The 17,206-nt window shown below is 42.8% G+C and overlaps 1 protein-coding gene across 1 annotated transcript; it reads right to left on the bottom strand.

Moving 5' to 3' along the window:
* On the bottom strand, positions 1-14,928 carry Tmbim4 (transmembrane BAX inhibitor motif containing 4). The gene is made up of 7 exons (XM_051170392.1): positions 14,706-14,928; positions 9,287-9,395; positions 8,019-8,124; positions 4,452-4,485; positions 2,397-2,514; positions 981-1,026; positions 1-254 (listed from the first exon to the last, which is right to left on the bottom strand). The coding sequence occupies exons 1-7, from the start codon at positions 14,800-14,802 to the stop codon at positions 48-50; spliced, it is 717 nt and encodes a 238-aa protein (XP_051026349.1). The 5' UTR covers positions 14,803-14,928; the 3' UTR covers positions 1-47.
* Positions 14,929-17,206: the final 2,278 nt, after the last annotated feature.

The raw sequence follows: 17,206 nt of genomic DNA, 5'->3' as shown, positions 1-17,206 counted from the left end.
AGTATAAGTCTTTTTACATAATAAAACAGTCTTTGAATACTGTTCAATTACTTTTTATTAACTGCTTCCAGAACCCTTAGCAGGTGCAGGAACAGATTGATGATATCCAAGTAGAGACTGATGGCAGCTAACACGTACTCTTCAGGCGAGAGTTTGTGCATCAGCGAGTGTGTGTCATAGATGATGAATCCACAGAAAAGAAGGGCGCCTAGAGAAGCCACGGCCAGCTCCACTGTTTCACTATAGAAAAACACCTACAAGCAAGGGGTTAAAGAAACATGCTCATATTCATTCAGGAGTCACAGTAGACCTACTTCGATCACTTTTAATAACAATCTAATGCTAGTGGCACACGTGACAAAGGCACACAACACTGATGTATAAATACAGATGTTCCAAGCAGAAAGAAGGAAGGCTTGTCTTTGACAGGAATATGGATGTTTGGGTAAGCAGTTATCTTTCAGTTAAGTGAACTCCTTGACTTGAATAGTAGCACTCTAAACATGAACTGTTTAAAATGTTACTTTTTATGACATTTACATATTTATTGGAGCCAAGGACTGTGCACGCCACAGCAAGCATGAGTGAATATGGGGGTCAGAGGACAACCTGCTGAAGTCAGTTCCCCCTTCCATTTTGTGGGTCTCAGGGACTTGAGATCAAGCTTAGAGGTAAGCACCTTTATTCTCATCAACCATATCTTTTTCAGAATTAAAATGTGCCATTCAGAGGTTGGCAACTACAAGTAAGGGCCTTTTGTGTGCAATTTCACTTATTTTTGCATTGATCTTTTTCTCAATCAGTAATAATGATTAACATAAGACCATGATTTTTACTGAAATTATCCTATAATATTATATATAAATGTTCTAGATAATTACCGCTAAGTGTCCTCTATAAATTACTCTCAAGGAGTTTTAGCTGACTTATGCTGACACAGGCAGAACTGTATCCACGTTAACTGTTCTAAAGCCACTCACCCTCAAGAACCCTGCTAAGCACAAAATCCACAGAACTGCAAACAACCTGGAAAAAACAAAAGTTGAACAGTTTACAATACTGCTCCTTACTACAACACTTTTTTAAAGTTTTTTTTAAAAGTTTTATTTTATATGTATGAGTGTTTTCTCTGTGTATGTATGTGTGCCATGTCCCTGCCTGATACTTGAACAGGTCAGAACAGAGCATCAGGTCCTCTGGAACTGGACTTACACATGATGGTGAGGCATCATGTGGGTGCTGGGAACAACTCAGGTCCTCTGCAAGAGTAGCAAGTGTTCTTATGCAGTGGACCATCTCTCCAGTCCCCAAAGCACTTTTTAAGCCCATTCATTTTCTAAAGAAATAACACCATATTTTTGACAAAGAATAACTAAAATATGCTGGGCATGGTGGCGCACACCTTTAATCCCAGCACTTGGGAGGCAGAGCCCAGCCTGGTCTACAAAGCGAGTCCAGGACAGCCAAGGCTACACAAAAAAACCACAAAGAACCCCTTGTCAGAAGGTATTCATGGGGTGCCCAAAAAACAGACCTGGGGACTCCACCTGGACTATTGTTTTTCTAATTGACCCTCAATGGGAAAAGGAGACCGCCCTTCGCACATGACCCAGACAGACAGGAGGAGAAGAGAGAGCGGCAGCAGGTTCAGATGGGGCTTGAGCACACGTGGATCAGGGAACAGGCTGGACCAGCACACAGTCCAGAGACACTTAAGGACCTGTCCTGTGGAATGGATACCGGAAGGTTCACTTTTTTTTCCCTTTAACCTTTTTTCCCTCTTGTATAAGCTAGTTGGGTTGTATAACAAAGTTTAATTGTTAAGAAACAAAGCCTACACAAAGAAACTCTGTCTCCAAAAACCAAAAACAAACAAACAACAAAAGAAGAAGAAGAAGAAGAAGAAGAAGAAGAAGAAGAAGAAGAAGAAGAAGAAGAAGAAGAAGAAGAAGAAGAAGAAGAAAAAGAATTAAAATATAAGAATTCATAAATATTTCATTAGAGCAGCAGAAATTAAATTAGAGCAACAGTCCTGGTGATACTTATGCTGAAATGTGACAACCAAGGCTGAAGAGTCAGTAAACCCTACACTAATCCTAATGCACACAATCTCGCCTCTCTGACCCTTTGGGGGAGATGAAGGCAGGCAGAGGCACTCACTTTCCTTTCGCTATATAAAAGAAGAAAATGACTAACAGCCACACCCCCATCTCTGTGAATGCACCAGGAGAGTAGGGCCTAGTCCTAGTCCTCAGAGTGACCACTTCTGAACCTCCATGTTAAAGACACAGATGTCAATACAGCAGCATTTCTTCACAAAACTACTTATAACATGTTGTGTATATATGTATACTTACACACACACACACACAGAGTACCCAAGACTTACTACTTACCCTGCTCCAAACTTGCTGAAATCTCTCTTTGACTGCAGAGTGTAGGCAGTCAAGCCAAGAAAGACTGCTGTAGTCAGTATAAAAGCTTGCAGAACCAGATACACATCATAGAAAGTAACTGCAAATATAAGACCGATTAAAACATGCATAAACAACCAATACGAACAGCCTCGCCTAGATTAACAGAAAAAACATTTCTTGTCTTTTAGTTTTTTACTGTTTTTAATTGCATATATTAATTATACATACATAATAATGGGTTTCACTGAAGCATTTTCATATATGTTCATAATATACTTAATCATGTTCACTTCACTACTCTCGTGTTTCTCACCCACTCGTACTTTCTTCTATTCCAGTCACCAATAAAAACAATTAAAATTCTTCACCCTGCCTTGAGTATATTATACAGTGAAGCCACACACACTCATAATAAAATGTAAAAGTTCCAAAATAGTTATTTATACACAATAACTGGGTCACATTATCTTATTGTTAAGTAAACTCTGTAGATACTCTATAGATAACCAGGAGCAGCCCCCTTTGCAGTTATCAGAGTCTTTTCTGGCTGTCCCTAAGGTTAAGAACAGCAGCGACCTGGTCTTCTAGCTTTGCATTGCTGAACAGTGGCAGCAATGCTCGCCATCCTCTAGACAGCACAATCAGGTGAGCAGCCCAATGCAAGGCAACTGAGCATGAAAAGCAGGAAGAAGGTCTGAGATGCCTCCTTCACCTATGCTACAGAGACAGAGAGTGATCCTGCCTGCTTTACAGCTAAGACTGCACTACCTTGGAGAGCACTATTGTGGATTTACCAGATTCTCTCTGCAACAGAGGACTGATCCTGACTAGTGACAGCGGCTGTCCCAAAGCTGTCCAACAGAATGTTAGACAGGCGTTCAAGGGGATGGAATGCTTTGAACCCTAACCACTTACACAACTGAAAGTTTTTTTTTCCAAGACTGATTGTACTTGTCATTTCTACTGATACATCACTAAAATGTCTGCTTATGGCATGGTCACAGAGAAATAGTCACTTTTGCTTGTCGGTAGTTTTGTCATTCTGATCATAGAGACTAGAATATTGCAATCCAGAAAGAAAAGAATCTCAGATTACTTCATGTATGTATTTGTAACCCCAGTTCTAGTTAATGATGTTCATCCTTCTGTCAACAGTATGATAGCACTGGGGAGGGACAGATCAGTAGCTGATACTACAGATAAGGCAATGGCACTTCCTCTCTATGCTGAAAAGCTTCCATTCCGCTGAGTTTACTATTCCTTAGTCTTTATCTATATTCTGATTCTTCTAAAGAGTGGTGAAAAACCAAAAAAAATACAGACTCACCAAAACTGGTCCCAAAAGTTAACAGCAGCAATGACAAACCAGGAAGAGGTAATGCATCTCTCATAAGAATGAAACACTTGCTGGAACTCAAACAGTTACTGCGGACCTTTGTGACTTCCACAGTAAAGCACCTGAGAACACTCTGAATTTTTATTGCAAGTCGCTGAATCTTCTATTTAAGACATTATCAAGCTACGTCAAATGATTATAACAGACACTTGTGCAGGAAACACACACATAGTCTCAACTCAGTGAAGGAGGGAAGCTAGTGTGACAGAAGAGCCCTGGGAAGTAGAGGACATCAACTACGGTGTCTCATTTTTGTCAACAGGAAATCATAAATGACAAAGTATCTAGTTCTTTCTGTTTCCCTTAAACCTTTCCATTTCCTCTCAGCCCAGCTAAACTATGTAAAATATAAATATTTGACTTCTGCTTATCAGCAATCTTAACTTTATGCATGTTTTTAATATAACATCCCCTGATGTTCCGCTTTACCAAAAGGTTTTTTTTTAAGATTTATTTATTATGTATACAGTATGCCTCAGATCACATTACAGATGGTTGTGAGCCACCATGTGGTTGCCGGGAATTGAACTCAGGACCTCTGGAAGAGCAGTCAGTGCTCTTAACCGCTGAGCCATCTCTCCAGCCCCACCAAAACGTTTTTTATCCACAGTAAGATGGTAACACATCAAGAGACTTACCGACAACGGCCACGGTCAGAGCTTCCAACAGTGTCTAAGAAAAGGAACTGTAATTAGCTAATTCATGAAAAATGGACACTATGCCCCACACATTCTCATTTCTAGCTGTCCGGTATGGTCCCATGTGAACGTCTCATGTTTGCCTCAGAGGAGCTTTGTTTCACACATAGTGCACAACAGTATAATCTTACTGTAATGAAAATGAGGCCTCAGCGTATTGTGAGTATTTACATCCTCACTGTGGCTCTTTAAGCTTTAACCAAATTTTCCTCTGTAATAGAAAGGTTACATAGTAGAATTAAGGGAAAATTATATTTTCTCATGCTGGATAATAGAAATAAAATGATACTGCAAAATTATTTGTATGTATTAAAAAACCTCAATACCTCACACAAATAAACATAAGTATAAAATGTTATGTACTTTGATGAGGCAGCTTAAAACAGCCTCACAATAAAAATCTCCTTTTTTCTCCAGCAACAGAATTGGTACCTGGACCCTGGGCTGTTCCCATGAAAGAATACATTTGTAGCCTCCCTTGCAGCTAGGGCTCACATTGTGACTGTATTCTTAGCCAAACAGCTGAGTGGTGCCCAGCCATAGGACTGTGCTTTATGAGCACATGGCTTGGCCCCCACCTCACTTTATTCACCTTATTTCAGTAGGATAGGGCAACACGCTACCATCTTATACTATGCAAATCCTTGCAGGTGGCTGAGCTCTGGATAACTCTCCTGCCTATTATTTTATATTGTTTAAGTCACACCACAAGTAGCTTAGCCCTTACCAAAACAAAAGATTCAGAGATATTAAGCCTTAATTCTAACTGTTCTTTCTCCTTGATTATAACATGCCTACTTGGTCTTATATGCTTACTCTAGTTAGGTTTTATCTGACGCACCACAGCACAAAGGCAAAGCCAGAGGCAACAGCAACAGCTGCATAATGGTATTGGTAAGGAAACAGTTGTTTTCCTCCATCCAACCTAGAGCCCGTGGACCTCAGAAGCAGAGTGGAAAGAGTATTGGAAATGCACAGAGATGCGGAGGCAGTGAGACTGGGACTGTCTCAGTGCTGGTAGTTGCAGGGGAGCAGTAGCAACCGATCATAGAAATGGGCTCCTCTGCTGATACGTGTGGCACGACAAGAAACCCCACACTGCAACAAAGCACCGGAAGGAGACAGGACACTGTAAACAGTAACACAGAGGAGATGAACACAGTGTCACACGGAAGCCACAGCGCACCCTGAAATCGTACTTTTTGAAGAAATAAGTATACACATGTACACGCACACCCTGACAGAGCTGGTTAAATTCCTTCCCTCCCTCCCTTCTTTCCTTCCTTCCTTCCTTCCTTTGCAGAAGGACAAAACAACAAAAACAGTGTCAGCAGTCCACCAAGCAATGACAGAAAGGAAGTGTGTTTTAGGAACTTCCTTATTGGTTGAAGCACTCTAGCCAAGTACACGGGGAACAGGCCACATGACAAGTTTCAGCTGGCTCCTGATGTTCTTCTGGTAAGAGCTCTTTCTGCTGGGCAAAAGGGGTCTATCCTGTGCTACAAAGAAATCAGTCTTTCTGAAAGGAGGTTGCACCAGATTTGAAGAGCGACATGACTTTTTAAGAAAAGATTTATTTTTAGCTTATGTGTTTGTCTATACATATCCTTTATGTAGTTGTGTTTGTGTGTGCGCCATGTACATGTGAGACCAGAAGATGTCTGATTCCCTCGACCTGGACTAGAGTTTAGAATGCTGTGAGCCACCGTGGGGGTGCTGGGAGCTGAACCTTGGTTCTCTACAAGAGTAGCCAGTGCCCTTAACCACTGAGCCATCACTCCAGAGTTGTCTGTTTTTAAACTGATTATTATGTGTGTACATGGCACGTGAATGTGAACGGTATTCAGCCACGGCGTGCCAGTGGAGGCCAGAGGACAGCTTTGTGGACTTGGCTCCCTCCTACTTTACATGGGCTCTAGGGGCTGAGCTGAGGTCCTCAGACCTGCACAGTAAACATCTTTGTTGACTGAGTCACCTTGCTGGCCCGCGTGCACGCGGCCTTAGGTTTTGTTTGTTTGCCTCCCACTTCTCTCCTGTTGTACACATGAGACAGAAACTGGCATCTGACCTAAGGCTTTGAAGAGAATGCAGCAATGGCAGCGGGAGCCACAGCCAAAGGAATACCAACTATGTGGGATCAATGGCAGGCCATCAAATCTAGGTGTGGGGGAACCAGTGGGCAAGGACAGCTGTGAACCAGGAAAGGGGGTAGTGAGGCCACAGCCTACCACTCAGCCACCTGATAGCATCACCTCTAGGACCTTCGTCTGGTTCTTCAGAACTGGACGTAGAAGCTGCTGAGTTTCCAAGCTCTTACAGCCTGTCTGAGACAGCTTGGCTGACGGCTAATATGCTCGCGTGGATTGACATTCAAATGAGTAAACCCTCCACTAATTTTTAAAGCCGTGAGCATCTCTCTAACAGGAACTCATTTTCACAACTCACAAACTTTACTTGAAGCCTTTAACTCACACCAGTGGCCTCTTCACTCTTATTTGACAACACACATTGTGTTGGAATGTTGCAGAAAACTGTCAGGCCAGATTCCAGAGTTATGAGACGCGAAAAGATAGTGCCAAAGTGCACAGAGCTTTACCATCCTTACTCAAGTGAAGATGGAGTTTTATAGATGTCAAGTGGGATTTTAAGTTTTACAACTGTCTCAGCAAATAAATAGAACGTAATGTTAGATTCTCCAACCTATAAATTTATAACAAGTTAAAAAAAAAAAAAAACAAATCATTTGAGCAAAATGGCCCTTTAAGAGAAATGAATGAAGACATGGGAATAACACAAAAGAATTAATCATGAGCTCCTATTCTCCAAGTTAAAGCCACAATATATGCCCCCAATTCCAGAAAAATAGAGGCAGAAACTGTCACGCAGATGACACAGCTTGCCATTTTCATTTTATGTGTGAGGAAAATTAGGTACAAAAACACTGACTGCCTTGCAGAATGGCACATAAGCAGAGGGTTGAGAAGCCAGGCCATCGGATTCCAGCCTGGCGTGTTTGCTACTAAATCCTACTAACAGGAGAACTGCTAAAGCAGGCAGTAGTTACAAGTTCTAAAAGAGGCTATATCATAAACAATTCCCTGTTATATTCTAGTTAAAAGTTCAGGCTGAGAAGATGCAGGGTGGTGAAGCGCTTGCTGTGCACACATTAGGGCCTGAGTTCAGATCCCCGATGCCCAGGTAAAGAGCCCCATGTGGTGGCACATATATGTAACCTGAGTGCCGGAGGGCAGTCTTAGCACTGGCAAGTCTGGCTGAAATGGCGCATTCAATTTTGCTGAGACTCCGTCTCAAAAATCAAGGTGGACAATGAAAGAGGAAGACACCTAGTACCAACCTCGGACCCTCACAAGCTCGTGCACAGGCAAACACACGTGCACACAACTCAATTGTATCCTCCCACTGTTATCAGTGTATACATACAATTAAACAAGCACCGTGGAAGCTCGGGTTAAATGCTAACAGCATAGACAATATCAAAGTACTCACGAATGCAAAAAGCAGGTAGAGGTTCAGAGGGTGTGTATGTCTGTGCAAAGTCAATGCGAAAATCAAACCCAGAGATCCCAGAGCAAACACCAAAATTAAGGCCGGGCTGAAAGATATAACATTAAAAAGCATTGAAAGCTTAAAAACAGAGTTAACTGTAAACAATTTCATTTTTTAAAAAAATCTATGTGTTTTCTATGGTCATAAAAGTACAAGGGGAAAAAAAAAAAAAAGGCCTGGACAATACCACTAAAAAAAAAAAAAAAAAAAAAAAAAAAAAAAAAAAAAGCCTGTTCCCTAGGTGGAAAAGTTGGAGAGTACGAGATGGGGAGGGGCTGTCTGTCCATTTCCCCTTTACTGACGTCCATCACTGCGGAGCAATGTTTGTAAGTAGCACAGTATTTTGCTAATCAAAATACAGTAATTAAATTACAGATAAATTTTACACATGGCAGCTCTTTTCCAGTATATCCACATGGCTATAAAGTAAATAATTATATATAGTCACTCTTCATTTTGTTTTCTTTCAAATGAAGAAACCATTATTATTTTTAGCCACTCAAATACTTAGGCTGAGAGGAAAATCTTTAATAAGTGATAGCTCGGGTGCGTGGCTCCTATAGAAACTGCACAGTAAGTTTATTCTATCAATGAAACAAGAGTAACGTGACCACACATTTTCTACATAACTTTATTTTACAAGTGTAGTCTTAGGTTTTGGGCACAAGATGAATGGTAAAATTACATACAATAAAATGAAATAATTATGGTGTATGCAGCAACAATTATTTTTCTTTTTAAAATTATTTATTTATTTATTTATGTGTGTGCTGTAGTGGGAAGGGCAGCAGACAACTTATGGGAGTCAGTTTTCTCTTTCCACCTTCCCAGGCCACGACACCTCGGCAGCCCACAGTACAAATTCTTTTTTTTTTTTTTTTTGGTTTTTCGAGACAGGGTTTCTCTGTGTAGCCCTGGCCATCCTGGACTCACTTTGTAGACCAGGCTGGCCTCGAACTCACAGCGATCCGCCTGCCTCTGCCTCCTGAGTGCTGGGATTAAAGGTGTGCGCCACCACGCCCGGCACAAACTCTTAATTCTATACAAGAAGATAACGGTTCAACCCTAGAAACTATAAACTAAGATGAGGTAAAATAACATGTGGTGAAGTATTCTCCTTCATCGAAAACCAATCAGGCTAATGGGAGTTGGATGATGAACTTTTATCATAGAGGAGATGAAATATCTGGAAATGGTTCTGCTCTTACCTTTCATGGACAAATGTGCGCAGAGACTCGAAATACAGGAACAGGGCAGAGGTCAGTGTAGTGAGGAGAACTTGCAGAGACAGGATGCTGTAGACTTTTCTGAGAAAGGCTAGGAGGGAAAGAAAGAGTGTGTGTGAATGCTTTCCAAAGCATTTGCTCCTTAGGAAAAAAAAAACAGCTTTAATTGTTTTGATTGGTTGCTTTGTCTTTGGTGGTGAGAGGGACACATGCTGTGGTCCACATGTAGAGGACAACCTGCCAGCGTCAGGCCCCTCTCACCAGGTGGGATCCAAGGGCCTAAGTCAGGCTTGCCCACAAACAATGAGCAATGTTTCACCGCCTGAAATTACATTTTCACCAGCATCCTTTTCCTTAACATCTATCTAAATAATAAAACCGAAGTAATAAAACCTAGAGGAAGAGAAATAATTAAAAATTAAAAGGGCTAGCTAATCCTCTAAAAGGCCATAACTTAAAAAAATTAAATTAGCGGCTTACAGAGTAAATATGTTTGTCATAATGAAAAGAAACTATCAAATGTCTATTTGTACACAAAGCATTCAGAAAAAAAAAATCAGAGAATTGTTACAAAATGGTTCTGCTGTGGATAGGAAAAGCAGAAATAAAATATAGTTAGCTGTAAAATTTGAAAATCTTAAAGCCTGCACTAATGGAAGTACTTTCTCAAGATGAAACTTCTTTAAAGGAATATAAAGTTCTTTGCTTCACCACTCCATAACTAAAACAGCTGTCAGCACTGACTTTCTGTTTGTTATGTGTACAGGTGTTTTGCCTTTGTGTATGTCTTGGCACCATGTACATGAGGTGCGAGCGGAAGCTAGAAAAGGGCACTGGGTCTCCTGGGACTGGAGTTACAGATGCTGTGAGAAACCAGGTGGTTGCTGCAGATTGAGCCCGGGGCCTCTGGAAAAGCAGCCAGTGCTCTCATCTGCGCAGACATCTCTCCAGCCCCCGACCATAGTTCTCAGACCACACTTGGGGTTTCTTTCACCCTGTCTCTGTCTCACTCCTCTATTTACTTTTTAGCATGTTTCTTTAGGGTCTGTATTGCCTGCTTTCCCATGCAAATGACAACTCAAGGGCTGAGGACTGACAAGTCATCTGCATATTGCTCTACACGGGCATCTAGTGTGGAGCTGCCAACAAGATCATATATTCTCATTTCCTTTTTAGACAAAGTCTCATTATACTGCAGGCTGGACTCATGGTCCTCTTGCCCTCGGCTTCCAGAATGCTGGGATTATAGGTATGCAGTCCACACCTGGCCTAAGATAACAGTTTTTAACCCACCTGGAGACCTAAGAGACTATGGTCCTCTAGCCAAGTCCAGCCCATCATCTGGCCTTGTGAGTAAGGCTTTCTTGGGGCTCAGTGTCACTCACCCCTTTATTTAGCCTCTCCAATTGATTGGATGGAGACGACATATCTCATAAAGCTAGAAACATTTATTACCTAGCCACACCCTGATCTACCAGATTGCCAGTTCAAAAAGCTTTGTAAAAGGACTGGGAAGGGGGCAAAGGGGACCTTCCTGTATCTGTTGCTGAAGAGCCACAGGGGATGACATCAATCAAATTTAAAATCCCTTTAACTCTTATCTCTATTTGAAGGAATAAAGGTAACCCTCAGGAGATGATGGTCAAGTAAGTCACGGTAATACAGACTATGGAAGACTGCCACAGTCTATAGGACTGTGGTAAAGCTGTACTACAGTAAGCTACAGTAGGTGAAGAGCTACAATTATAACCTGACCTGTGAACTGTGAGGTTGTGCTCATGAGTGTACAAAATACAGTCTCTTAATTTTTCCAGATTACACATAGCATACTGATAATACAGACTAATTTAACACACTAATATAATAAAGCACGCACAATATGACAGTAGACTGGTTATATAGACTACTCCCTACTATGAAAGTACACAAGGTGAACGCTACACTCAGAAATTGATTCTCACGTAACTTTCCTATTATGACTTTAGGGCTCATTGCTTTCCACTAATGAGTGGATTCCAAAGTACAGAATTCCAAAAGTATCTTTCAGAAAAAAAAGTATCCACTATAAATAGCTACTTTATTTTTTAAATATTTTTATTTTGTTACATATACATTTATATTATTACACATATATAAGCTACATACAGCAAGAAGAATCATGAAACAATCAGGAATTATTAATGTTACATTCATAGTGTTTTGGCTATTTGTATTTGGCAACCTTGAAGAAAACATATTTCTTGGTGAGTCTAAAATTCTGGATGTAAATCAATATTTATCATATTACTTTTTTGTTTTGTTTTGGTTTGGTTTGGTGTTTTGAGACAGGGTTTCTATGTGTAGTCTATGCTGTCCTGGACTCGCTTTGTAGACCAGGCTGGCCTCGAACTCACAGTGATCTGCCTGCCTCTGCCTCCCAAGTGCTGGGATTAAAAGTGTGTGCTACCATGCCTGGCCCTACTTTGCTTATTTTTCAAGGGATGCGCTTTGTCTTGTCTTTTAATTCCTAAAGGAACAGCTGAGTTTATTAGGTGTAATAAACACAGGTGTGGTCAGCTTAGTTATCAGCCCAGTTTCCAGGCTCCTCACTAAAATGTTCCTGCACACTTAGCTAGTCAGACAAACGAGTTTACTGAATACTTCAGATTACAATCAGTACCATTATATCCATGTGCACTATACAGAAATAAATCAAGTATACAATGATTTTTTAAAAAAACAAAACAATATACTTATACAGAAAGATGGAATGGTTCTTCTAGGGACTGTGAAACCTAGTTTTGAATCCCATGCCAAAATACCAGACTCAGTGCTTCTAGCCCAACTTAGAGAACTTTAAATGTTCAAATAATTATCTGACCCTTAAAGCATCCTGTTATATTGTAGCAATTATGTCGTAGGAGCTGCTCATCAGTCCTCAGTGGCTGGCTGGGCGCTCCAGTCCTCAGTAGGGAACTGCTGGATGGGCACGAAGGGCACCTGCACACCTTCAGACTGGTCTGCCACCTCTGGCTGCGCAGCGGTGAACTCAGGAGCTGGTGCAGTCCATTCGCCCTGGAATTCCTCCTTAGTCACGGCCTTCTCAGAGCATCCTGCTCCTCCTTCTCAATCTCCTCTGGGTCTCCGTAGAAGTAAAGATCAGCAATAACCTCCTATCGGTGCTCACGGGAGATAGTGCCATGCATGCGGAGTACTTCCCGGGCCAGCATTTACCACATCAGACCCACTGAGGGATGGCAATGTCCACATAGCGTAGAGGAAAATTCGTGTTGAACAGAGCGATGGTGGGCAGGTTGATGTTAAGAGCCCTGGGTGAGGGGCTGGTGGTCAGCCCTGGGGTGGGTCACCACTAGAAGCCGTGGCTCCCTGAAGGCTGCTTGGATCTGGTTGGTGTAGGTCCTAGATATGAAACGGCCAGCAACGGGAATGGCTCCAGTGTCAGCAGTGAACTTCAGCACAGCTGGCCAGTGTTCCTGGAGGTGATGATGCTGACTTCTGTGGGGTTCTCAATGGCAACCATAGCCCGAGCTGCAAGCAACAGCCTCTCCCAGGTCCTCTTCAGACTTATGGTGTAGACGCTATCACTTTTCCTTCTGTGGATGTATAGCTCTATCTGAAAGTCAAGGTTGGTGCCGCCTAAGTGGGTTCCCGCGGCAAGGAATTTGAGGACATCCTCCTCCTTCATCTGCAGGACATCAAGGGCTCCGGACATTGTGTAAGCTTCCCTTTAAGTTACGACGGGAGTCAAGAACAACGCCGTATGGACCCGTCCCTGGGCAGCATGGAAAGCTATTTCAAAGATTTCTATCAAGAGCAGTAATTGTTCTGACAGCCAAGTTACGAGTACAACAAAAGCACAACGCACCGAGTGTCACCATGGGAAATGTTACTCTTTAAAGTGTTGTTAGAAAACAGTATGGTGTTGTAGAAAGAACCTTGACTTAAGGTTCTGAAAACTCAGGAGCTAGGAGCAGTTGATGGCTGCTGCGGAGGTTGGGGTGGTGGTGGTGCTCATCATTGCTGTGATAGCCCGGTTAGGAGAGAAGCCGAGAAACAGCTTTATAAAAACAACATTAACAAGTGGGAGTCATTCTTCTTCCTGCTGAAAAAAGAATGTAAGATGGCGCATACAGAAAGTGGAAGATTCTTCACTCGCAAAAGCAAATGAGCTGTCAGGCCATGGAAGACAGGGGGTGGGTAATCTTAAATACACCCTGAAGTACCAAGTGATTAGTGCAAATCAGAAGGGTGGAAAACAACAAAACCAACCCAACATATATGATCTCGACCACAAAGCATTCTGGATTAGCAGGAGAGAAATTTAGAATGACAGACAGACAGACAAATGCTATTACACGGATGCACTTTGAAGACCCATGCCAGTCACAAAGATGAAACTGTATGATTTCTTTTTACTGAGGCGTTTCATAAAGACTGAAAGGAGAGTGGCGGTTGCCAAGGGCAGAGGAAGTAAGCGATGGGGAGGTACTTAGTGGATACAGTTTCACTTTTGCTTTGAAAATGAGAAAGTTCTGCATAGGAAATACAACGGTGTGACAAAACACTGCTGCACTGTACCTCCAAAGTGGCTAGGGTGGCAAGTTTTCTGCCTTGTGTACTTTGTTATAATTAATATATTTTAAACGCTGTGCTTACTTGTCAAAACAACTTCAAATTTCATTATAGTGTAAACAATTTCAAATTTCATTATAGTAATACCATGCCAAGTAGGCGCCAAGATTCTTGATGCGTCAGAACCACCTTCAAATTTTCTTTTTCCCAGAACCAGTTTCAGCTGCCCAGGCAGGCTGAATCTGGGTCAATGTTTGTAAACAGCTGATCTGCAGTGGGCAGTGAATTCCGTTTCCTTACACAACACCGAACAGCTCGTACTCAAAACAAGAACTTTACAAGGGGAAACAGAATAATAACTTTGCGCTGCCATGACTTTATGCGCTGATCTGGTAAATTTCTAAACCATCACTCAAATGTATGTTGGAGTTCTGGGTCCTATGCAGAGAAAGTCATGGCAGAGACCGCAAGTTCTGCTCGGTTACCAGCAGCTCTCAGCACAGGAGACAAGTATAGGCCAGTGCTTCTCAACCTTCCTGATGCTGCGAGCCTTTAATACAGTTCCTCATGTGATGATCCCAACCATAAAGTGACTCCATAACTGTAATCTCGCTACTGTTGTGAATCGTATTGTAAATATACGATATGCAGATGATCTCAGGCGACCCCCGTGAAAAGATCGACTGACGCTCCCAAAAGGGTCTCGACCCACAGGTGGAAAACCGCTGGCCCAGACGACAGCCCCATCAGCTCACACCGCGAGAAGACAACTGCGCTGCGCTCCGCTCTCTTATTTTCACCCGGGTCCCCCTGGCCACCCGCCACATACCCATGCGGATGTGCACGCTGGCCGACGCCACGCAGCTGCCATAGTTGAAGTCATCCTCGATGGAGGAGCAGGGATAGCGCGGGTCCGTGTCAGCCATGTCGTCTGTGGCACCCGTACCTACCGCGGCCCAGGAGGGAGCCTACACTGACCACAACCGCCTTCATCCACTTCCGGGATGGCCGCCAGACAGAACTAGCCGAACTGCCTCGCTGGAGCGAGCACCGAACCAGTCGATCGAGCTTCTGGAAAAAAACACCCTTGGGATAGGAGGAGGTTGCTTCCTGGTAGAAGGAGACTCATTGCTCCCTCCCACGTCATCGGAAGGGAATTTCTAGGATTTTCCTCTAGAGAACGTCTCCCAGAACAAGTGACAGGATTCATGTAGTAACTCAACAACCTCTCTCATTTGACCACTTCTTCAATACTTCAGTCCAGGAATGCGCTTTTGATGCAATTATTTTAAAGCCATATTTAGGCCTACATTTATTGTGCACTTCTTTTAAAACAGACGTGTGTGTGTGTGTGTGTGTGTGTGTGTGTGTGTGAAATGCTGCTTAATCTTGAAAGACAAGTAAGAGTGCGCCCACGGGGGCGTGAGGCAGGATTTCAAGGAATCAAGTCCAGGGAGCCAAGTTCTTCTTTTGAAGAATTAAGTTCACTAGCTCATTATAACATCCTTCTTTGGTCTTTGTTTTTCTGTTGACACCAACAAGTAGGATGAGGTCTGAAACTGGCCACAGGATGGTAGTGCCAATGCTGTGGACATGGGTGGCTCTGAGGAGAACTCTGAGGAGGGTAAAGCGGTTCTGTTGAAGAGTCCGGTAAGAGGAAGCCTGCATGTGGTGAGACTATCCCACTCTATGAGGAAGCAAAGATGTGAAAACAAACAGTTTGTTATGAAGGTGAAAGAAAATTAAAAAAAAGAAAAAAAAAAAAGAAATCTTGATGGAGATGAGACAGTAGGGTGAAAAAATAATTAAAACCATAGAGATAACATAACAACATCTACCCACAATATTCCCTTCAGTTACAGGGACAGGGAGAGGATTCAGAGTGCTAGTTAATGGTGAGGTTTAGACAGGCGTCTGGACAGCTCGCTGCTAGAGATGTGAAATCTTGGCCAGGGGGTGCTGAAAGTTCACACGCTGAACATGTGGTTCCCAGCTGGTGGCAGTATTGAGAGCTGACTAGCTCATAATGATGCTAACTTCACGGGTGGACTGTGTCATTGGAGGCGTCACTCTAAAGGGTAATATCTTGTCCCCAATCTCTTTCTCCTTACCTCATGGTAAGTTGGAAGATCTGATAAGGCGAGCATTTTTTTTTTTTTTGGGTGCTCCTGTTATTATTATGGTGAGGATTTTAAACGTCTGCTGATGGCCTGTACACTGTACATTAAATGCTTGGTTGTCAGCCTGCGGGTGCTGGGAGGTGACTGAACCTTGACCAGATGGGACCTAGTGCAAAGAACTCAGGTCCCTTGATGGGAATTTTTGCATCCTGGCCCATTACAAACTCTCTCTCTCTCTCTCTCTCTCTCTCTCTCTCTCTCTCTCTCTCTCTCTCTCTCTCTCTCTCTCTCTCCCCCTCCCCCCGCCCCTGCTTTCCTGTTGCCTGCCATGAAGTAAGGATCCGTCTCTATCACAGACTCCCACCATAATACTTAGACTTCTCACAGACTCCAAAAGACGTCGAGGTCAACCAAACTCTGGGGATGTGAGCCCAACAGTCCCTGCCTCCTCTTAGTCACTGTATTGGGCATTTGTCAGAAGGTGATTTCCTGTCCAGGCGCCTGTCTCAGATCGCTTTCTCTGCTCTAGAAAGTCAACCCCGAACCCTGTACAGCACTTACGCCTCTCCTACCTCTGCCGCTCAGGATAGTGGCATAGAGACCTTTTAAGTGTGTAGTCTGATAAAGCCGTAGCCATTAGAATGAAGAATCTTCAGAAATGTCCCTCAAATAGTTCTTTATAGCTTTACCATTTTTTACATAGTAATATCTTCCGGAATCCACACAGGGGCACTGCATGCCCAGGCGTCCTCGGTGCTGACCTCCAGGGGGAGCTATTCCCATGGAGTAAGATCTGAGAGGCTTGAAACTGCAGCTTGTTTTTTCAGGAAACACTGAAAAACTTAACAATCTTCCACTTCATAGTTGATATTTCCCCCACCTCCTTTGAGGACCCTCTTTTTTCAGTAGCGTCACTATCGTCCCTGCGGTGGACCATTGCAGCATAAATGGTAGAAGGATGTTTCAGTGCAACAGCGAGTGTTACTTAAACTCCGTGTTGCAAGCTCTTTGAAGCACTTACAGGAAGGAGAAGGAGAATGTAATAAAATCAAGCGGCACCGTGGCACTGGCTGCCTTCTGCTGCAAGGAGGGGCAGTTTTTGCCCTGGTTTGACCTCTTTGTTACGGTTTTCTTTTACATCTATTTCCCCCGGTGTGTACACGTTTTCCTCTGTTTAAATTTATTTGGCGAAATGGGACAGAAAAACACA

The sequence above is a fragment of the Acomys russatus genome, chromosome 28 (genome assembly GCF_903995435.1).
Source record: "Acomys russatus chromosome 28, mAcoRus1.1, whole genome shotgun sequence".
NCBI classification, from domain to species: Eukaryota; Metazoa; Chordata; class Mammalia; order Rodentia; family Muridae; genus Acomys; species Acomys russatus.
This window is presented reverse-complemented; position numbering and strand designations above follow the sequence as displayed.